The sequence below is a fragment of the Athene noctua genome, chromosome 13 (assembly GCF_965140245.1).
Source record: "Athene noctua chromosome 13, bAthNoc1.hap1.1, whole genome shotgun sequence".
In the NCBI taxonomy this organism is placed as follows: Eukaryota; Metazoa; Chordata; class Aves; order Strigiformes; family Strigidae; genus Athene; species Athene noctua.
The window spans coordinates 22605542-22627065 of record NC_134049.1 but is presented as its reverse complement, the minus strand read 5'-3'; the positions used below and the strand labels follow the sequence as shown (position 1 = coordinate 22627065).

At 45.4% G+C, this 21524-nt stretch overlaps 1 protein-coding gene across 7 annotated transcripts; it reads right to left on the bottom strand.

Moving 5' to 3' along the window:
* Positions 1–117: 117 nt before the first annotated feature.
* ADPGK (ADP dependent glucokinase) lies at positions 118–15737 on the bottom strand. Of its 7 annotated transcripts, none has more exons than XR_012634496.1 (8): positions 15421–15737; positions 11907–12132; positions 10643–10705; positions 10263–10383; positions 8205–8401; positions 7285–7383; positions 4727–6293; positions 118–3401 (listed from the first exon to the last, which is right to left on the bottom strand). XR_012634496.1 is itself a non-coding variant. In XM_074917617.1 (7 exons), exons 1-7 carry the CDS (start codon positions 15633–15635, stop codon positions 5742–5744), a joined length of 1473 nt encoding a protein of 490 aa, XP_074773718.1. In that variant the 5' UTR covers positions 15636–15737; the 3' UTR covers positions 118–5741. The 7 variants fall into 7 exon arrangements, 5 of the variants coding, with proteins under 5 accessions (XP_074773718.1, XP_074773719.1, XP_074773721.1 ...); XR_012634497.1 differs by having other exon boundaries at positions 118–4860; positions 5595–6293; XM_074917617.1 differs by having other exon boundaries at positions 118–6293.
* Between the last annotated feature and the right edge of the window lie 5787 nt (positions 15738–21524).

Genomic DNA, 21524 nt, shown 5'->3' with positions numbered 1-21524 from the left:
AGGGGGAACTTGGGTCCTACTCAACGTCCTGTTCTTGCCTAAGAGGCAGACTTCCCCCGTGATAAAGGGGTTTCAGCTGGCGAAGCCTCTTCTACAGAGACAGACAAGCCTCAGTGCTGCATGAAGAAAACCAAACTTTACTAAGATAATAAGCTCCACACAGAGATGCACTACAAAAAAAAGAGCACCTATTACAAGTAGTTTATCTGCCAAGACTGTTTTATATAATAGAAAACACAGTTCTGCTACAAGGAAAGCTTCACCACTCTCTCAAACCAAGCTGCACAAAGCAATCAGTCGTTTTTAATGAAAGACACAGGTGAGACTTGAACCCAGTTTTACCCAGGCTGCACTAAGGAGCAGCTTTCCTGAGAAATTCACAGGGGAGGTTTTCAGGTTTTTTTTTTTTCTCCCCACTTGCATTTTAATGAGATCATTCCCCCTTAGCTGCCAGCATTTGTATTCTTCAGCTGCTATGAGATCTTCTCAGCCAAGGCTGGTACCAGGCTCAGCTTTCAGAGTGCAGGGACCTGTTTGGAACAGGGGCCTTTCCCACGGTCCGGCGCAGAAGGCAACGGCCACGCACGCTATTTCCAACCTGCACTGTTGTTTTCCTTTGCTGAGAGAACATCCTCCCACAAGAGTCTGGATCAGTAACTCCCTGAGAATTCAGCCTAGTTGGCGCTTAGGATCCACCTGAGATACTGTACAAGAAACTGCTCCATCTGTTACAGAAGAGAACTTTGTCTGACACCTCTGAACAGACAAGAGAACAATAATTTCTGGCTCTAAGATCAAGTTTTAGTGAAGGGTTTAATCAGACCCAGTATTGCTCAGGCAGAGAGGAGCGATGAGAGCAGGCCAAGGGATATGCTACACAAAAGAAAGTCTTGCAAATAGGTTTCCTTTGCCCCTTATCACTCAAACTTTAAAAACAAAGAGCAAAGACAACATTTAATATTCTCATTTCTCTCTCTAGTACCTCAGTAGTGCTTGAATGAGGAATGCGAGACCGTCTTTGTTGGGGCGTCTGTTCTAGCTGGTTCTAACCAATGAGTCTCTACACATAGAATTTTTTTTTAAACATGAGACTACCGCTTTGGTATGATCACAGGTTTAAAACTTAACTCTATGCTTTTACCAAAACATTAATTGTACAAGAGAAGAGCAAAATTAATATGGCTTAAAACAAACTTTCACATTCAAATACTGATTTAATGCAGGACATAGGAACAATCCAACTAAAGCCATAAAAATATAAATTCATTACTCCCCTCCATTTTTCTACTGTTCTTCCAAATGTTCTCAAAGACTTGATGAGTCTCCTTACACCAGAAATAGGAAGGCAGCACACTGTGTGACAGTACTTGACAGCGCTGCTTCAGAACAGATTGCTCCAAGCAAGGGTATCAGCAGCCAGTGCCAGATAGCAACGCAGAGACAGTTTAGCTGCTCCCTCCTTGATGACAGCATCGGTTTTCACCCTAAGCTGCAAACTCCAAAAAAGTGCCCAATAGCACAGAGATTTAAACAACTTTTAGGATAACTGGAAAGAGTTATGTTGCCTTGTACAATTCTTGCAAAAACTGTCCAAGTATTCATTTTAACCTTTTTCACAGGATGTGGTTGGAAAGGTCACCCTGTGGCACACAGTTCCTGATAATCCAGTACATCATTACAGAACCACAACAACAAAAAAGCCAACCATAAGTAGCATCAATGGATTTCACAGTTTAAAAAACAATCTGGTTTTTATTTCTAACCTTTGTTGGGAGGCGTACTGCAGAGGGGGCTACAAAAAGCAACCCCTACCTTAGACTAACTAGTCTTAAACGAACTTGGGCAGAGGAGAACTGATAGCAAATACATAAAATACAAACACACGCTGACGGTTCTCCATCAGGCTTTGGAAATGGACCGAGTACAGGCTTTGCATTCCAGTAGCTGAGAAGCAACATCTAACGTGGGTCAAAGCAGCTGATAAGAGTCTTTGCTAAAGGCAATGCTCAAAGGCTAGAGAAGAAAATTTCAGCACCAGTTCTGTAAAAAGAAACCCATGGAAAAAAAAAAAACAACTTAACTGGATCTCCTATCACAGCAGCAGATAACCAAGAAACACAGGAGTAAAGAAAATCCTTAGCAATGCTGAGAAACTCCCCTGGAGAGGAAAAAAAGAAAAGTGAAGAGCCTTTAAGCTGGAAGGAGCTGGATTTGAGATTGGGTCTTGCCCAGCTAGGTAGGCATCGCACATCATGGGCACAGCAGCAGAGGAACATACCCTTTCAATGTCTGCCTGGGATTCACTATCTCAGATAACCCACCGCTTCACCTTCCGTAGGCAGCGTACACAGAAGAGATGAGGCACTGCTCATTTTTGATCAAGGGCAAGCCAAAAAACCAAACCCAACATGGCTGCACTGGCTGCAGGCACACAGAAGTGGAAGTATCAATGTGCACAGGTTTTATCATCTCGTGAGCCACCAGCTTACTGTCACAGTGATGAGCTCATCTACTGCCTCTTCAGCAAACTACGTGTGAATAAACATTTCCAGTGGAAACGTTCAGGAGTACGAGGCTAGCTGAGGTTTGAGTCATCCATCCCTGGATTTCAAGGTATGACTAACACACGAGAAGAAACGGAATTTGCAGAGACAGGATTAGGGGAAAGCCGAGGCCATTTCAAGCCTGGGTTTGAAGCTGTGGTATTTCTGCGACTTCTCTCTTTCTTCATGGTGAAGAGAGATCTGGATTTTTATAATCCATGAAATAAATTAATCTAAAAATCTCTCACCTACCAAGGACTTTTGTATTTTACAAAAAAAACCCAACCAAACCAAACAAAACCCACAATCAACAGAAATTTCAGTAGGTTTTTTTCCCCTGTACAGGCCAAAAAGGCCCCACTAGCTATTTCCATTTCTGTTGTTCAGCAAGGTCTGGTAAAGATAAAGCAGCTTTTCTTTGTTGTCACTGTTGTAGCTGTGCAGAGGTGTTAAGACAGCCTATACGCACACGAGAAGGACTGCAAGAGCCTCAGCAACCCTGTCTAAGTTAGGCAGGCAGAGGGAAGTTAAGCACATCATGCTCACAGCACATGAAGCACGAAGTGAAGGCAGGCTGCTGGGTCCCACCATTCAGTTTAGGTTTTTATTACCATATAGATTGTTTCAAAACTTGATCAGGGATACCAACAGCATATCTAATTATGATTAACAGGTCACGCTTGTTAAGAATTAGCCTTGGTAAGTGAACGTGGTGACCAGGTGAGCTCTGTATGGCTGCTCAAAGCAGATCTATAGCTAGAGCAGCAGTTTAGCCATCATCAGCTACTGGCATTTGAGAAGTGAGTCACGGTGCCAGGCATACAGCACACCGGTAACAGGCCAAAGAAGAAACATTACCTGGTGAGAAAGAACAGGAAGGAGGAGTTAATAATTAAGCGTTTAGCTTTTAGGCCCAGATGAATTCTAAACAATAACCCCCTTTTCCATACTTGTTTACAGCAGTTATTTATTCAAAGTAGCATTAAAAAAAAAAGAGGTAATTTAGGCCTGTAACACTCCTGTTAAATGCAAGCATAACTTAACTCTTGGACAAGCTCTGTTAGTGCAGTTATGTGATTTTACATGGCCATAAGGCAATGCCAGTCCAATCAGCCTCGCATCCCTGCAAACATTTTTGGAAGAGGGAAGTGAAATACAGCAGCAGGACAGTTGCCACTGACAGCTTGTGTGTATTTAGTTTTGTTTTGTTTCCAACTCGAGCATCCACACAGCTTGGCCCGGTGTCAGGAAAACAGGACCAGGCGTAAGCAAAGGATCAGTTCTCCCGCTGGCAGGACGCATGGCCTTTGGTGGTCCGAGGGGTGGTGTGCCAGAAGGTTACGATCAGAAGTTGCAAAATAACCTTGCTAATGGCCTCAGAGTTTTTAAACAGCTGAAAGGAGAATTTTTAAATGTATTTTTTCTGTAGGAAGACTAAACTACCATTTATCAACAATAATAAAAAAAATCTGGATAGAAATACTTCCAGTCTTAAAAACATCCTGCACCGAGATAAAATGCTGAGACTCAACAGAAGATGGGGATGGGATAAGCTGCAGGAAGACCCAGCACTGACTGCATTTCTCCACTACAACACAGAAGACTGCTCAGAGAGAAAGCAAAAGTTAAATATACAGTGATAGACAGCATTGTGTGTAAAGTCAGTACAAGTTACAACAGCTGTCAATTTTTATCTTTCCAGTGCATTCACAATGGCATTTTCCAACAGAACATCACTGACAGCATATGACAGCGTTACTGAAACGGATCACTCCAGCCTAAGTGACACAGACTCTTCTCCCTTCCATTCAGACACAAAGACTGACCTAAAGCAACCTCCTACAAATCCTGGTACAGCGCAGGCTCACAGAGACATGCTGACTGCATTTAATCCAGTTATACTGAAAAAAACATGCATGATAGCAGTGCAAATACACTTGGACTTCTTGGAAGTAGAGACAAAACCATGCTGGAAAGAGACAAAAAAATGCTGGTGCTATGCAATCTATAATGTGCTACTATGAAGAGGGAAAAACCATAAGCAAGTATTTAACAAGGACACATGACTGCACTTTTTTAATTTCAAAGGCTGTCCAGAGAACAGAAACCATCAGTGACCTAGTCAAACAAAAGAAAAAAAAACAGCATCAAACCCTAAAAAGCCCTCCTCACTTCAGTCTTACCTGGAAAACGCTGTGGCAGCTTTTGAGCCTCCAAAAGGACCTTCCCTAATGTACTGGCCCTTCTGAATGGAGGGCAGGGAAACTGCACAACCATTCTCAAACAGAAAATTAGTCTCCAGGACTCAACAGCTTTCCTGTAAAATAACAGATATAAGCACCTGCTGTTAGCAAAGAACACCAGCTGTGAGCCCCCCTGGCTGGAACTCGGGGTATTTAGTGTACAGTGAACACAGGTAACGTTTTTGTGGTTACCTCCCTCCCCAAATATAAACCCTGATTATTTTCTAGTTGCCCCAAAACTAAGCACAGGTTACCAGGGCTCAGCTGAATACCTCTAGACACAGAAACAACAGATACCCAAAATAATTTACGCAGCCTTGAGTCAGGTTTTCTCTGTGATTTCAGGAGGAGGTACCATGTGCATCACATTTTGGGACTCGGCTCCCTCCGATGCTGGGGGACACCGAGGCTGAGAGGTAATTTATCAGTAAAAGATTTCATCATCACACCAAGCAAGCGGAAGGTTTGCTCTTGCCACGTAGCAATGTGCTGAGAAGAGATAATGCAAGGGCCTTTTATTTTTAATTGATCAGAGACAAGCCAGGGCCGAGCACTGCGGTGCTCTCCCTGGGATCCACAGGCAGGAAGCTCTCCTGGCTGCTGAACTTTCCAGCACTAACAGACAAGACCCCTTCAGAGTTACAAACAGCAAACCTAGCCCAAACGGGGATATTAATACTTGTTTCTCTCCCCGCATGCTTAAGACAAAGCAAAGCCAACTTTCACATTGAATACTAAAACGTCTGCACCCAAACGTGAAGCGTTCGAGTCACTGCCAAGTGACTGGAATGTATCTGACAGTTTATACCTGGAATTATTCTTTGGCTCTTTTTCAGTTATACCCAGAAAACACACCACACCCTGATTCTGTTCCTATACCACCACTGGCTGAAATCCTAATCCATGGTTCTTCAGACACCGTACAGTACTGGAGAAAAAGGAGCGTTTTAGTTTGCTATTGAGGATATACTTCTGAGTACAGCAGTCCTTCAGCTGAAATAGCATCCCCAAGTCCCACGGTCCGGACAGGATCTTTACAGACCAGAACAGGAGTGAAGTGGAACGAGATGCCTTCTCTGTGCCAGTGCACCACTGGCTCGTCTGGATTTAAAGAGATTTTGGAAGGTGCCTCTATCTGGGAGGTCACAAACTCCAAAGGAGCTTTAAGAAAGACTTTGCTGGTATCGATGGTTTCGGTCGCGCAGGCCTGAGTCCCGGCCGCTCGAGCACCGGCAGCCACAGCCGCAACCTGGTTGCCCCAGTACCCATCCACCGTGACCAGGATGTGATAGGCCAGGGTGTGGAAGTGGACGCGTGTCAGGTCAGAGGCCCGCTCCGCCGTCTTCCCGTGCTCCTTCAGGATCCAGAAGAGGATGTCGCTGACAACACCCACGTCGGGAACTCCGCTCCAGGAAGCGAGGGCGGCATGGGGACCAGAGGCAGACTGCGTGAGGAACAGCAGCTCCTGCTCGTTCAGCCCAATGGAGTTCACCAGGGGAAAGACCTGCTAACAGGAACACAGAAACAACAGTTTTTCCTTCAGGGAGAGAATCAGACTTTGGTCTTCCTCATTCAGGGTACTGTTCTTACAGTACGGTGTTACTGGCCCTGTGGCCAGTGCACTCAGCAGAAGGGAGCAGCCAGTTTCCTGGAGAGATGCAGCCCCAGGTCACTGCATGAGCTTCCCCATTCTACAAGTCTGCAAGAATTACTTAGCCAAGAAAACATTTCACTCCAAAAGGTGAATGCTTATTTTGCGCAATTAGTTTTCTAGACATACACTTTGACAATAAAGAGTAAGAAAACATCAAATCCACATGAAACGCTCAGAACACTGAGATTAGAGCTGTGTCAAGCTAAACAAGGAACCATCACGATCTGCAGGAAAGAAATTCTGCAAAGAAATCAAGGGTTTTTTTAAAATTATAAACTAAGCTCAAATTCAAATCCGTTTTTTTTTTTTCCTAGAAATCCGCAAGCCTGCTAAATCCAAACCAGCCAAAGTTACTTGCATCTGTGGAGTTGTAAGTATTCTCCTGGGTCACCCGCCCCTGACTGCAAAGAATCTGCATATCGGAGCACAGAGCCAACTGTGTTGCACAGTATTTTTACTGAATACAGTTGCTGAATAAACTCAGATCTGCAAAAAATCTTTACTCCTTGCTGAAAACTGTCTGAGGGCACAGAAAGATACCTCTTAAATGAAACTTCCCAGAGAGACCTTTCTGAAAGGAATGCTCTGAGCTAAAGAAAACAAATCTGTCCTCTGCTAAGCCACAAGTCGTTACAGTTCTCATTTGCTGCACAGAGGAGACTCTGCTAAGCTCAGCAGTGAAAACAGAAGCGTTCAGATGCAACAGCAGACATTAAACCCATGTTCTCAATTCATCTTCAAATGGATAGCTCTAATTTTAAGTCTTCACTTCCATATTCATCTACCAGTCTGTGCATTCTGATACTGAAGAAAAAGAAAGAGTGTGTCCTTCCATTTTCATTACCTGATGTATAATGTTGCTCATAAAATCTTGGTCAGTCATACTGGCCAACTCCAGATGTATGGGAATGTCGGTAGGGATATCAGAGATGGAGGCCACAGCCTACAGGGGTACAGAAAAATAAAACAACCCTAAAACACATATTCATAAAGAACAAAGGAGGTTTGGCTCAGAGATATACACTCTTTACTCTTCTTGTGTATGGATTTAAACACAATTCCAAATGAGATGTCTGACAAATGCCAGAATGTACTGCTAAGGGGAAGAAATACAAACAACTTTAGTTTTCAGAATCCCAGAGCAGGAAAACTGTATCTAACCCTAATATGCACCCAGCGCAGCACTTCTCTAATGGACTAATTCAGAAACCTCACAAATGTGAAGCAGATGTAGAACAGCTGATCCTAGAACAGAATAATAAAAAAAAGCAGCCTAGTGCATTGCATCAGAAAGGGCACTCAGCTGTAAGACAGGCAATGACCTGCAAATAAAAAAAAACAACTTAGTGTAGCTCCTTTGGGCTCAGATGAGAAAGCTGCCTCTTAGATTATAACACAGGTGCTGCTTAAAGAATGCAAGTCTTGATTATAACCTTGTTTATCTTAGTATCTGGGATAGAAAAAGTGTAATTTAGCCACTAGATAAGCTCCCGGAACCATGTCAAGGTACTCCAGCCAGCCAACCAGACCATACCTTTTTTTCCCTAGACAACCCACTGAATCTATGAAACATCAGTGTTAGAGGATTAGCCTTTTGCCATTCCTACAGTTCACATTCTTCTTTTAGTATGCAATACTGAAAGGATTTGTGGGAGATCTGAAGACACAGCCTATTTACAAGTTTAAACCTGGGAAACCAAGACTTTGCCATGAAGCCTTTACTGGAACGGAAATTAAGGAGACATTGCTATTCAAGTATCTTACCTCCATAAGCCGTCTCTGTCGCATCTCCTTGCTCTGGCCTTCCATCATGTGAAGTCCAGAAAGTACCACAAGATCTGGCTGAAATTCATCCAAGCTGGACACAAACACTTCCAGCATATTTAAGGCGCCATTTGACAGGTCATGGGAGAAGATGAAGCGGTTGGCATTGGGTGCTCTCACTTGTCCCCACTCTTCACCTAGGGTGAAACAAATAGAAGCAAGTTAACTCAGACGAGAAGCAAATCAAACTGTGTATCTGGAGATTGTTTTGGATTCCTGCTGGAACCCAAAGGCACAATTTCACAATGTGACTGTGCCCAATTAACAGCTACTGCCAGCCAGATGAGAAATCTTGCTCTTTTTCTCATTCATCCTCTTCGTTCACTCCCTCTGCCTCATTTAGATGCTTGTCTGATCAGAAGGAAAATTCAATACTTGTTTGGTTTTGCAAGCTTTGTGATGTTTTAATCAGTTGTATTAGTTTAGCATGCAATTAGGTGAGTGTCACAGCCAGCTCAAGCCAAACGTTTGGAGCGTCCAGGCTATGCAAAGAGAGGGGAGACCTTCCCCTTCTGGCAGCCACCAGCTGTTAGCTCAACTATTATGAGGATACACCCTAAAAATCTCTCATGGCTCTTACTGTTCCTGACTGCACAGCTCCCAGGAATGATCTGCAGAACAGAGCTGCATCTGTACTGTATGTGCAAACTATTTTATTCCTGGATAAGATCACAAATTAAAGGGGCTCCACCTCCAGGACACCGAGCTATGAGAAAACAGCATAACGAGAGCGTGCCTAGAGAGGATACAAATTACAGAAGCCACAGTCCAACTGGCCAGCCCTCTGCCAGCTCTCCCCATCTGTACACGCATCTTTGTTCAGGCAGCAGGCAGCTCCTGTGCCAGTTATGGTAACTGGACAGAAAGACATGGAATAAATAAACACAGGTCACAAAGGGCAGCTTGAAAAGAAAGCCACAAGAAGTGTTGAGGCTATTATAGGCAGAATCTCCACCTTAGAACCAGCCTGCAGACTTCTTCACTTGGCTCTCCCAGACTGTATACTGGTTACACTATGGAGAATATGACCGGCATTTGTGGAAAAGCCACTAAACCAGCATCAACAGCAGTCAGTGCTGCCTTCTCTTAAAAAAAGTCTCATGACAAAGTTCTGTCCAGAACAAAGATTCCCAGAGTTGCATCAGGAGGGCAGTTCTCACCCGAGAACAAAGATGCTGAGAAAAGGAGACATCATATACTGACATATCTAACTGGGATGCTTCCAGGAGCAAGAAGACTAAGATTTACTTAACAATTAGTGTATTTTCCATTGGCTACCGCGCTAGGGCATTTGTCAGTTACAGTAACCTTGTTTCAGCCAGGAGTCCATCACAGTGGATGCTTTGGCTGCTGCTCCACATTAGTTTTGCTGCAGAAAAAGTTTAATTAAGGTGGTTCTTGCCTTCCCTCCTTGCCAAATACTCCCTCTTCTGTAACACCAATGTAACTCTCTGAAGCTAGATTTGGAGACAGGACGAGTGAAATGATTCCAGTTGAGAACAGCAAGAAAATAGGTGCAGATTTGGTTTAGCCATCTTTAGGGTTACCCTGAATTTCATCTGCATGTGGTTAAATAGTACCTTTTTTTGTTTTCAGAGAACGTTACTTGCCTATTTTAGCATTCATACAGCTTTATAATTACACCCATCAGGTCCGCTTAGGCTATGCATTACAACAAAATGAAAAGTCCACTCGGTTTCTATAGGCTACAGCGTACAAGAACACAGAACCAAAGGGATGGCTAGGCAGCACGAGTCAGTATTTACAGTAACTGCATCACAAAGGGAGAAAGCTTCAGAAGACTTTTAGAAGTCTGTTCACCTACCACAGCTCCCTGAAGTGCATGGAATTACAGATTAGCCCAGTGACAGCTGCCAATACTGATAATTTACACAGTCCTTCTGGAATTAACTGATTCAAAAACCAAGAGCTTTACAGCCAGGAATATCTTAGTGATGCTTGGGCTTCCCATGTAACATTCAGCCTTTGGCAAGGTACCTGCTTGATACTCCAAGATAAGATGGAATTCATCTCTTTCTTGCATGGATTCAGGTGGCACAACCACATTGTCATCAAGTAGTTCATGGAGTTTAGGACCAACTGGGCCACAAAGGAGGATCTAGAAAACAAGAAAAAATGAAGGTTTCCCTGCCATGTCATTTGCTACCATTTCAGTGCATTTAAGCATCACCTAGACAATTGATATAAAAAAATATTAATAAAATTTTTTAAAATCAGCTATGCTTTTCAACTTGTAAGGCCAACCATATGTTCCACCATAATCTAAGAAATAACTGCAAGATCCCCCAAATCTACAGGGAAATTATGTGAATTTCATTAAAGAGAAGCGAATAGCAAGAAATTTTTGGAACGCATACCTTCAGGTCTGGATTGGTGGCGAGCTTCTGACCAATGAGAGCAGCATTTCCTCCTACATAAAGCTGTAAAACAGAGGCAGGTATGGGCATTCCCTTGCTTCAAAAGCTTTATACATGCTTAGTCTTCAGTACAGGCTAGAGATTTTAGCATTTTAGAAAAGGGTCTGGCAGTACAGAAGTTAATAACGCTTATCAGGGCTGAAGGCAAAACTATTTTACAATTCTCTGAGATCTCAACAAGCTCAGTGTTCTCTGACTTTTTAAAATCTAAATATTCGCCTTCAGGTAACAGCCCTGAAAAATCAATTAATTCATAACACAAACAGCCCCTACTTCTGTGCAACTTCTCTCTGGCAGTTGGTAACGTGGTTTTTTAGCACAGCTGACAAACAGTCATATAAAAACTTGCTCCAGTTTGAAGTCAAGGTTAAACCTGCTACCTGTGCCCACATGAAGTGGGCGGAAGCGTGAAAGTTTCTTCAGGTAAGAAAGGTCAAACTTTCAAGTAAGAAAACTCTTGTGAGCTCTGAAACCGAAAAATAGATTGTCGTGAGGGTTGCAGGCACTCAGAGGTGACAGAAAACAGGTTATAGAAGGATACAGCTAATAATCAGGTGATTGCAGAAGGCCAGTGTAGCAAACATGGTGAGAAATAAGTCAACACAGGAGAGTCTTGACCAAAAACAGGCATTTAGAGTTCTTCCTCGTTTTCAAAAGCAGCGGGTGAACTGCACAGAAGCAGCAATAAGCAGTCTAGAAATTAGCTCACTGCCAAGCAAGGTATTAATCTAGATTCTGAAGACCCATTATAAATTAGAGCAACAAAACTTTGGTTTTGGAAAGGGAGGCTTCAGAAAAAATACTTCTTTTCATTACTCCTAGAGAGAATTTAAATCCTGTGTTAAGTAGCTGAAGCTGACTGGAGTGTTTACAACTCCTAATGCTTGGATCTATTTCCTCACTACCCTCCTCATTACAAGATGTTAGAGCCTCTTTTACAGCATCAGCCCCATCTGGCTCCCATATAACAGTATCCTTAGAGGCATCTTTGACGTTTCAGTTTTGGGAAAGTAAGCAGGGGACAGACCATTTAAAACCCCACTACTTGCAGCAGGTGCAGAGAAGTTACAAACACACTCAAGCTATACCATAAGTTTCTTTCCTAAACGATTTGCACTCTCACTAGACAGAGACCAAGAGTCAACAATGATGCAGAAAATAAGTAACATACTTCTTAAAGCTGATCTTCAGGGGGAGGACATACCTGCGCACCAGGGTACTCAGAGGCTGTCTGTGCAATGTGATGGAAAGACTCGGCGTCGCTGAAGAAGCGCTCGGCAGCTGCCCCTTTTTCCATGAAGTGAGCAAACGCCTCTTTCAGGTCCTGTCTGGAGTTCAAGACCGCATGATTTTTCCCATCCCCAGGTTCAAGACCGAGCGCCTCTAACAACTTCACACCGGACAGAACCACGTCTACACAGGCGTTGACGCTGGAAGAGAGAAGGAAAATGCATACTGGGAAACCCAGGCGTACCTCAGGGCACTTGAGAAACAATACGATGAGATCACTTCCCAGCCAGCGATGCTTGCTGCTCGCAGCTCTCATGCTAAGGGGGAAAACAACCAACCAAATGAAAAAAAAACACAGAGGCATATGAATTTCCTGAAATTCTCTACTAAAGCGTTCTGCTTTTGACATGCTTTTATTGTGCTCCAGCACTGCAGAGGACAGAGGGATTTCTAACATTCTGCTGTTAGAAAGCTGTGTGGTCCAAAGGTGGCTGCCTATGTTGCAGTACATGTTGTACCTCCTTTGCTGCCTTAGGCTTGCTCAAAAAGGAATAGGCACAATAAGAATAGCAGTTTTAATTTTTAATTCTTAAATAAGCTTTTAAAAAATACATATGATGGATTTAAAATGTACATGCAATTCAAAAATTCAAAAAACTGTTAAAAACAAAGCTAGAAGTATCGAAGTCTACTAGATCAGCCTCCCGAGTTTCAACTACTTGAATAATGACCAAAACCACCCACCCAAACACCCCACACGTAGGCTGGTTCTGCTTCTAGAAACCAAGAGAGCAATTTGCTAGTTGAAATATTTGAAAACTGCAGTTTTGAAAGGACAATCCCAAATTTCCAGAAATAGCACATCACCTTCTCTCAAATAGTGGAAGCAGGAGAAAAATCCTGCAATAGAGAGGAAGTGTTAAGAACCATTTGAGCAGATCTAGACTTTATGTAAAGTCTAACCTGCGGCTGAAATCTTCCAGTCCCATTTCTTATCAACTACCTCAATTTAAACACAGTATAATTTAGGGGAGAGAACAGGAAAGTTTCTGGGCTGGAACAAAGCCCCTAGGAAGAAAGTAAGTTTACGAGCCCTTGCTTCTACTCCCTAGTTTCAGAGAAATACCAATATATACCAAATATTTACTGAGATGATACCAGCAATTACTAAAGCACCTTCTGGAACTGCTGTCAAGTGCAGTTTCTGTTTCTCTGCCCCAAGCTTCCCTGACAGGGATCCACAAGATTTGTAAAACTTGCAGGATCTCTAACTTACTCTGTGCCTACCCAGACGACACTCCAAATGCCAATGCCTTGCTTACATCTCAGTGTGAAACGGGCAGCCATTTAGTATTCCTCCTTGTCAGTGACCTTTCACAAATGATTTGGGCCTCAACACATGAAGGCTGCATCGTACAAAATAAAGGACATTTAAAATCCCCTGAGGTTCTTCAGTACACGAGGTAACCAGCTCAGAAATCCTCTTTATTGTGCATCATCTCGTACGCTACGGAGAGAAAAATCCCCTCACACAGCAGAGAGAAGAAAACCAAGGAAACAATAAGCTCAAGCAGCATTTTAGCCCCAAACTCACTGTGGCAAAAGGTCAGCAATTTTGTATTTTAACGAATCATTAAAGATGCAAGGGGACATAAACCAAGTCACAGTTCTTTTAAGTGAGACACTTCTAATAATCTTCCAACTGTCTTCTCCCTCCCTGGCATTCCTCTGCTAACACACCTCATGCATTTAATAAACTCCCTTAACAGCAGGGGTATGCTACTAATGAACTGCCTTTACTGTTGAACTTTGAGTCTGGTGTGTGTATATATATTTATATATATGTCGCTTTAAACCAAAGAAGAAAGCAAGGAACAAACTGAAGATACCAAGACTCTTTTTCAGCAAAGGCATGGCAAAAGAGAAAACTAAATGAGGCACTGGAAAACCTATTTTGTCATATATTCACTGGAGAAAGTCTGCATCAGCTGTAAGGCAAGAGCAAGACAGACTCCAACTAACACTGAATCAGCAACCCAGCCATTGAGATGGATGGAACTTCTTGCAACATGTTAAGGCCAAATCTTCTAGTGGCAGTCAAGTTATCCTGTCATGTCCTTATATTTAAAAGAAAGTGAGTCAAGCTCTATATATAATGGCAAGATTAATGGTCAGACTTCAAACCAGCTTTCAAGATCAACGTGATATTCCTGAACTTTCCCCTCATCTTCTTTCCAGTTTAAAAAGAGAAAGGGTGTTGGATTTCCCTGTCCATGCACGGGAGTCTTCAAGGTCTCTTGCCTTCTCCTCTCTCTTCCCTCCTTCATCTCTCTCCTTTGCATCTCTGGGTTAGTTCTCCCCTATCAGGAAGGCTTCGCTCACTTCTCTGCTTTATAAACTTGTCTCTCGTACCTATTTATTGCTGGACGATGCTCCCCAATTGCTCTGGGGACAGGCCAGCAGATCCAAATCCCTCATACTCTGTATATAAATTTTTTTTACAGGCAAGCCATCTGGGGATAAAGTCTCCAGAAGACAGGCTTGACAACCAGGTCTGAACGACGCAGTACACTTAAATCACCAATACCTGAGTTTTCTGGACCATTAATCCCCTCAGCTGAGGTCCACCTCTGACTAAGCTACGCAGCGGGCAGGTGCCCACACTCGCCACCAGCTCTCTCAAGGAAATCACAGAATCATCTCAGTTGGGAAAGACCCTGAAGCTCCTCCAGTCCAACCATGAACCTCCCCCTGACCGTTCCCAACTCCACCAGTTCCGTCAGCGCTGGGTCAGCCCGACTCTTCAACCCCTCCAGGGATGGGGACTCCCCCCTGCCCTGGGCAGCCCATTCCAACGCCCAACAGCCCCTTCTGCACAGAAATCCTTCCTCAGAGCCAGCCTGACCCTGCCCTGGGCAGCTTGAGGCCATTCCATCTTGTCCTATCGCTTATTACTTGGTTAAAGAGACTCATTCCCAGTTCTTGCACCCTCTTTCCAGGGAGCTGTGGCAGGTGATGAGGTCTCCCCTCAGCCTCCTTTTCTCTTCCCTGGGAAACTACAGGCCCGGAAAATGAACAGAGAGGTTTAACGAAGAGGCAGGAGTTCAGTGAGCGCCTAGACGCGTTGTCACGAGGTTTCGCAGCACGGCACCACCTCGTGCCCCACGACGAGCCTCCCCTCCTGCTTGCCTGCAGCGCAGGCAGCTGCCCGGCCCAAGGAGCCGAGGCCTCTCCGCAGATCTCTGCCGGGCAGCACCAACCCCGACCCCCGGCAACCCACGGCGCAGCTCTGAGCCTCGCCGTAGCTCGGGGAGGCTGCGCCGAGGGTGCCGGCCGCTGGCGGGAGAGCCCCACCCGGCAGGCGAGGCCCTGCCACATCCGCACGCAGCCGGGGAGCGGAGCTGGGGGACGCGGCCCCGGCCCGGAGGAAGGGGCGCCCGGCCCGCCGCTGCCCGCCCCGCCCCGCCGCGCGCGCGGCCGGCACCTACCCGACGGCGACGCGCGCCCATCCCCGGGCCGGGCGGACGATGGCCGCCTGCCAGGCCGCCACCATGCGGCCCTCGAGGGAGCGGGCGCGGCGCAGCCCCCCCAGCAGCGAGGCGGAGAGGTGCCGCAGCGCCGAGTGGGGCAGCTCGGGGCCCAGGAGGCAGAGGTAGCCCAGCGCCAGGGCCAGCAGGCCCACGCACACCGGCCTCTGCCACATCGCGGCGCGGCCGCTGCGCTCCCCGCCGCGCCGGCCCCTCCTCCCCGCCACGGCTGAGGAGGGACGCGAGCGGCGGGGGCCTCCTTACGCCGCCTCCGTAGCGCCCCGCCCCCGCCGGCCGCCAGCTGTCGTAAAGCCGCTTCGGGAATCGAGGCGGGCCCTGCGCGAACGGCGCGGCCTCTCCCCCAGCGCAACCTACGTACCTCTGGGAGGTACGGCTGCGCCGCCTGCGTAACTCAGCTACGGGAATAAGGTGGCAAGCGGAGGCCGAGCGAGTTCGGCGGCGCCCTGTGAGGGGTGATGGCGCGGGGGGGGGAGCGGCGCTGTCACCGGTATCGCCGTGCCCTGGGGCCTCCGCCGGACAGTGCGGCCCGGCAGAGCCTGGCCGCGGGCAGCGGGGAGCCGGTGCTGGGGCTAGCAGCCCGCAGTGAGCGCTGCCCTGGTGCTGCTTCGGGCTGGGCCTGCCTCGGGGCCTGGCCCTCACCGTGTTACCAGCACGGAGCTGACGCCCCTCTGCGGGCATCGTGCCTGCACGCTCCTGTACGTGGTACCGCTTCACCCTCCCCTCCCTCGGGTTCTTCCTCATGGCGCCCCTTTGCCCTTTGTTGCCCAGCACCTTTGTGGATCTGCACGTGTGTTTCCGCTGTCTGCCCCAAGCAGCCCAGTGCCTGTCACTGGCATCCCCCAGCTCCCCAGCCCTGTCTCACACCAGTGCCTCTGTTTAAACAGCTCATGTCCAGCAAACCAATCACTGACCTGAAGCCAATCACTACCCTAGTGCATATTCTTTCTTCCTCTGTAGCATGGCCTCTGTTCTTGGCCTCTTTTTGTGCCTTCTCCAGGGTGAGTTAACTTCACCAGATCCCTGCTCACACTCCTGAGCCAGCCTGTGCTGGGAGCAGTGGGAGAGAGCATCCTCTGTTTCATCCCATCACAGAGGTGTAGCAAGTCAAAACCGAGGTTTCCCTTTATAATGGAAAGGAGCTTTTCTGGGCTTCTTTAGAAATCATAGAAATGTTAGCTCTAAGACTTATGACAAAATTTGCAAGAGTTTGACAACTGTGCGCCACAGTGCGTTGGCTGAGGCAGCTGATAATTTTCTTATTCAGTTCAGTGTTGTGAGTGATTGTCATCTCCTTTGACAAAACAAACAGTAAAGGAGATGGGATAGTGGAAGGCTTTTTGTCGATTTTTTTGTTTTTAGGCTGCAAGGATTGGTGTTCGGTCAACTTTTCATCTACAGCAGCCGTCATCATGAGTTCAGGGGTCATTTGGCTGCCATCAGGTTCCCTTCCTTTCTAGTCCTTTCAGAAAAGGCTTTCCTCATTTATTTATTATTTTTTGTTCCTGTGAAGTTGCTCCTCAGAGCAAGCCAAGACTGAGGGTGTATAGGTGGGCAGGACAGGCAGACCAGGGGGCTGGAATTGCTAGGGAAGGAAAGAGTGAGGAAAAGCCTCGTCACCTGGCACACACGGGTGGCGTGCAGGGGCACTGACCGGTTTTATGAGCCTAAAGTGTTACGATAATGTAATGATCTTTAAGAACAGAATCTTGAAAACAAACTAGAGGCCTAGCAACCTTCCCTGTTCTTCAAGAAATCCTTCAAACAGTTATTTCTCCTCAAATAACCACCTGCTTAAGTGCCCTGTGAAAGAGTGATTATCTTCATCCTCTCTCAAACCTATGATCAGCCCACCAGAGTTGGTCTGCTAATATGTAATCCCCTTTTTCCTTTGCTCAGGTGGTCTTTGGGTTTTGTCAGTAGGCTTTTTCATTTGAAGAAATTTGCTCTTTTCCCCTTCGGCACTTTTCCTGCTGACGTTTGATCTATATGCGATTATGAAATCTCACTTGCTTCCATACTCTTGAACTCCCTGGGGTATCGGCCTGCGAGGCTCTCGCAGTTATAAACAGCCCTCCAGTTCAAGGAGGCAATGCTACGCTGTGTGCGAACAGAGCAAATACCTGCCAGACCCCCTCGCTGCTCACTACAATCAGGTCTTCACCTGTGGGAGCGTGTGTATTTATAGGCTTGTCACAGAACATCATAATTAGACGTGCCCATAAGGCAGCCACAACCCATAGTGTTGCCACAGCTCGGAGACCCCATTATTAGTACTGTGTCATCAGAGGGTTAGGCTGCAAGCAGATAACCTACCTAATACAGCAATACTTGGGGGAATTAAGCCATGATTCCATTTTGGAGTGATTAGTTTTTCATCTGAAGTTAATGCAGTGTTCTGCATTGTTGCCCTGAAGACTGAAGTTGTCTTTTTTCACTCCCAGAACAGGTACGGTTTCCACATCAACAGAATTGAAGCTGCTCGGGAGGAACCACTGCTATTTGGTCTCCGTAAACTGCTGGTGTTCAATCTCCATGAACAGTTTTGTCGGTGGACTTGAATGAGACTGCAGAGGCAATTGAAAGATTTGTTTTATGATCTTCATTCCTGCCAACAAAAGTAAAAGATTTAGGAAAAGAAAAGAGGTTCCCTCAGAGAACCTGTTTGGTTAAAGAGCTAAACAGTGATTTCTTGGTTGACATTGGTTGTAAGCCAGTGCAGATCTAGATTTGCCTCAAACAGCCAGATTAAACCTGTCATCTAAGAACTGAAGTTCAGCTCCTTATTTTCTTCCCACGAGCCACCCAGCGCTCCACAAATTTTAGTTAAGAGGTAACAGAGAGGGATGCAGGGCTGTTGGATTCATAGGAGTTGACTTGGGCTGAGTAAAAGTTATTAATTAAATACCTTTTTAATTATGGAAATAGCAAGCTGATTGCTTCTGGTTCAGTGCTGTGTGTCATTTCAAAGATAATGATGCACTGATTTAAAGAGTTCTCACTGGAATACTTTTAGTAAAAGCATAGGAAGAGAAAGGTAGGAGTTAGTGATTTTAGAATGGAGTTAAATCAAAACTTGATGTCAACAGTTTTTCTGCGTTTCTTCTCCCTGGTTATATGAAGTCCTTTGTATAAGACATCCTTTTCTTGACACTGTATCATGGTATGAGCTGCTTGTGACTGGGGGGGGAGTCAGTAGAGGGACATCAGTTTTAATCAGTCTTCAGTTATTGGAAAAGGAACTTGTTCCCTTTAGCAAAAAAAAAAGAAAAAAGAAAAAAGGGGAAAAAAAGACTTTGCAGGAGGCAGACAAAAGATGTGTTTTCCTGCTTGTTTGAAAATTAGCTACGGAGAGTTGCACACATGGCAAATGCTCTCAGCAGCCACTCAGCTGACAAACCTTTAAGTGTGAGCTTTTTAATGACCTTACTGAGTTTGCTTTTCTGACCACAGGCTCGGTTTTGAGAAATGGGGGGTTTGCCAGACGCTTGTTAGGCAGGGGGCAAGAGGAAGGGCATGAAGATGGGCAAGGGGAAGAAATAGCAGGAGGGGGTGTGAAATCCAAAGCTTCCAGTTCCCAAAGGAGCTATGAAGACCTCTTTTTTAGTTTGAACTCACAAGCTTAAAGCAATTGTCTTTACTCCTTGTTCTATTGAATTTGCATATTCAAATGAACTCATTCCCTTTGACCTACTTTGGCCAGCTTAAATTGTAGGCCTGTGCACAATGTGGAAAGGGGAGGAGTTTCTCTCAAACTATGAATTCCTTTATTGTTGCTGGGATCGGTCATGCATATCTGTAATCCCTGGGATGAATCTTTAGCTGTAGCTAATAAACATTAGGCAGTACTGGGGGCAGGATTTGCATTGCAGATGCCCACAGTCCCGTTACCTCCTGTCCTGTCCAACACTCCCATTGTATTACTGCTTCTTGCTGTGTTCCCCAGGCTTCATGAAGTCAATTATTCAGGTTTTGTTTGTCCAGTTCACTCATCTATGTGTCATCATGCCTTCTCTGCTGTCAGGCCTCTCCCTGAAATCCCATACCTTCCCGTTCCCTGAAATCCCACATCCTCCTGCCTTTGATTACAGGCCTTATTTAATCTGAATTAGAAACTCTTTACAGTGGGAACTGTATATCAGTCCATATACGTGAAATTAATACACATACACATTTTTGCTGCTTGACCTGTGACGTTTAATGAGAGCCAACAGCAGAGTACATGGGTGTGAGTGGTCGCTACTGGCATGCCTTCGCTGGGGGAGGAGTAGGAAAAAGTGGAAGGTAGGTTTTTTGGATGGATCCGAATAAAGGCCTGGAAAATTCAGCATATGAAAGTTTGTGCTGAGCCATGCAGATGAGCAGAGGAACTCTAATTAAAATACAGACTCTATGTTGTTTTCAGAAACTGGGCAACATTCCTCATCTGAGCTCTGCCAGCATGTCTCAATCCTGGACTTCAGCACCCACTGCTGCTCTGCTCCATAAAACACCCACTCAGCTTGGCCAGCGCATCTCAATCTTGATCTGTAACACCTCGTGCTGTTCCAATTCTGGGCCCTTTTTGAGCAGAAAATGCCATCTCTCTACTAAATTGTGCCAAATTGCTTAGTTTTGGCCACAGAACTCATTTTCACTTGTCACCTAACGGGATACCTAGAGACTTTCATCTAGCACTGTCAGCAACAGAGGAAAAAAGAACATGTGAATAGCCAGCCCCCTGCTAAGTCCCCTAATTATATAGTGATGTGTTAATAACAAACACACTTTCATGTCTTGGCAGTTGCAAAACACTCCTCGGTAGTGCAGTGCTTCAGAAGTAGAATCGCACAGGAAAGATGCAAGTCCCAGTTTAAAATTACTTAATTAGTATCAGCATAGTCTGTACTCAGAGTTTGGAAGAAATGCCTAGTATGAAGCTGTCAGAGGCCAGTTGTTTAGATTTCTGCGGAATCTGAACCACCACATTAGAGAGGTTTGCTGTTGCAGAAGTGAGTGTTTGTGCACAGAGAATCTCTTTTTCCCTCACACCCTGCCTCACGATTATAAATCTGCCTTCCTTGGAGGCCTTGCCATCTTACATTTTTTTGAGAACTCAGCAGTGGAGGGTGGAACAGCTTCCATCTTGGCTGAGACACCAGGGCTGGATCCAAAATTATGTGTTTCTTTCAATTTGAGCCAAATTGCTGGATTTTGCTGAGCTGATCGCTCACACCCGGTGGTGATCAGCCCAGCTTCCAGCAGAACACAGGCTGAACCACCACCACACGTGCTGGTGAACACCCTGAGCAGTCAGGGTTCATGGCAGTGACTGTCTGAGCTCAGGAACAATTGCCTTGTTTCTGGGGCAAATGGTTCAGATCAACAGAGATGGAAGAACTGAAAACTTTGTGGGAAGAAGACAGGTTAGGAAATTATCATCAAGAAGCGAGAAAACTTTGGTATGCCTTGACTGCATTTCCATTCTTGTTCCTGTGAGACTCGAAGTACAGCTGTACCAACTGCAACACTGTCAGGTGCTGAGAGCTGCAGATCAGGCCAGCTAAACCCCTATTTATCTGTCAGGTTTGACCCTGTAAACAGTCGTGTGAGAGTGATTAGATATATTACAGGTGGTGTTGTATCCAGAAGAAAGGATGGCTATGTATCCTGTATGAGCGGTGCATATGGACGGAGCAATGCTTTAAGCACTTTCCTGTATTCTCAACTTCTTTGGCAAGATAGAAAATGAATGACAGATGCCCAATCTTATCTTTGGAAAGGAACTCTGAAAACAAAGCTCTCAAAATATCCTTTAGTCCCCTAAATCTATCCAATTTACATACTCATTGGTGAGTGTGGATTGTATCTTGCAATACACACTGTGGATTATTATGTAGGTTATAATTTCCATTCACATCATTTCAGCATTAACAGCAGTGCTGGTGTCACTGGTAGTGAATGTGCCTTGAAATGTTTGGTGACTGTTGAATCTGACCTCAGTAGGGCACTGCTAAAACGTCATCACTACCTCTTCATATACCTCAAACTAACAAATTGCCAGAATA

Coding starts and splice junctions, on each gene's coding strand:
- ADPGK (XM_074917617.1), bottom strand. CDS start 15,635: ATGTGGCAGAGGCCGGTGTGCGTGGGCCTGCTGGCCCTGGCGCTGGGC. Junction 8,402..10,262: donor TATCTTGGAGTATCAAGCAG/GTACCTTGCCAA, acceptor GTTTCACCCTAG/GTGAAGAGTGGGGACAAGTG. Junction 7,384..8,204: donor GACAGAGACGGCTTATGGAG/GTAAGATACTTG, acceptor GTACCCCTGTAG/GCTGTGGCCTCCATCTCTGA.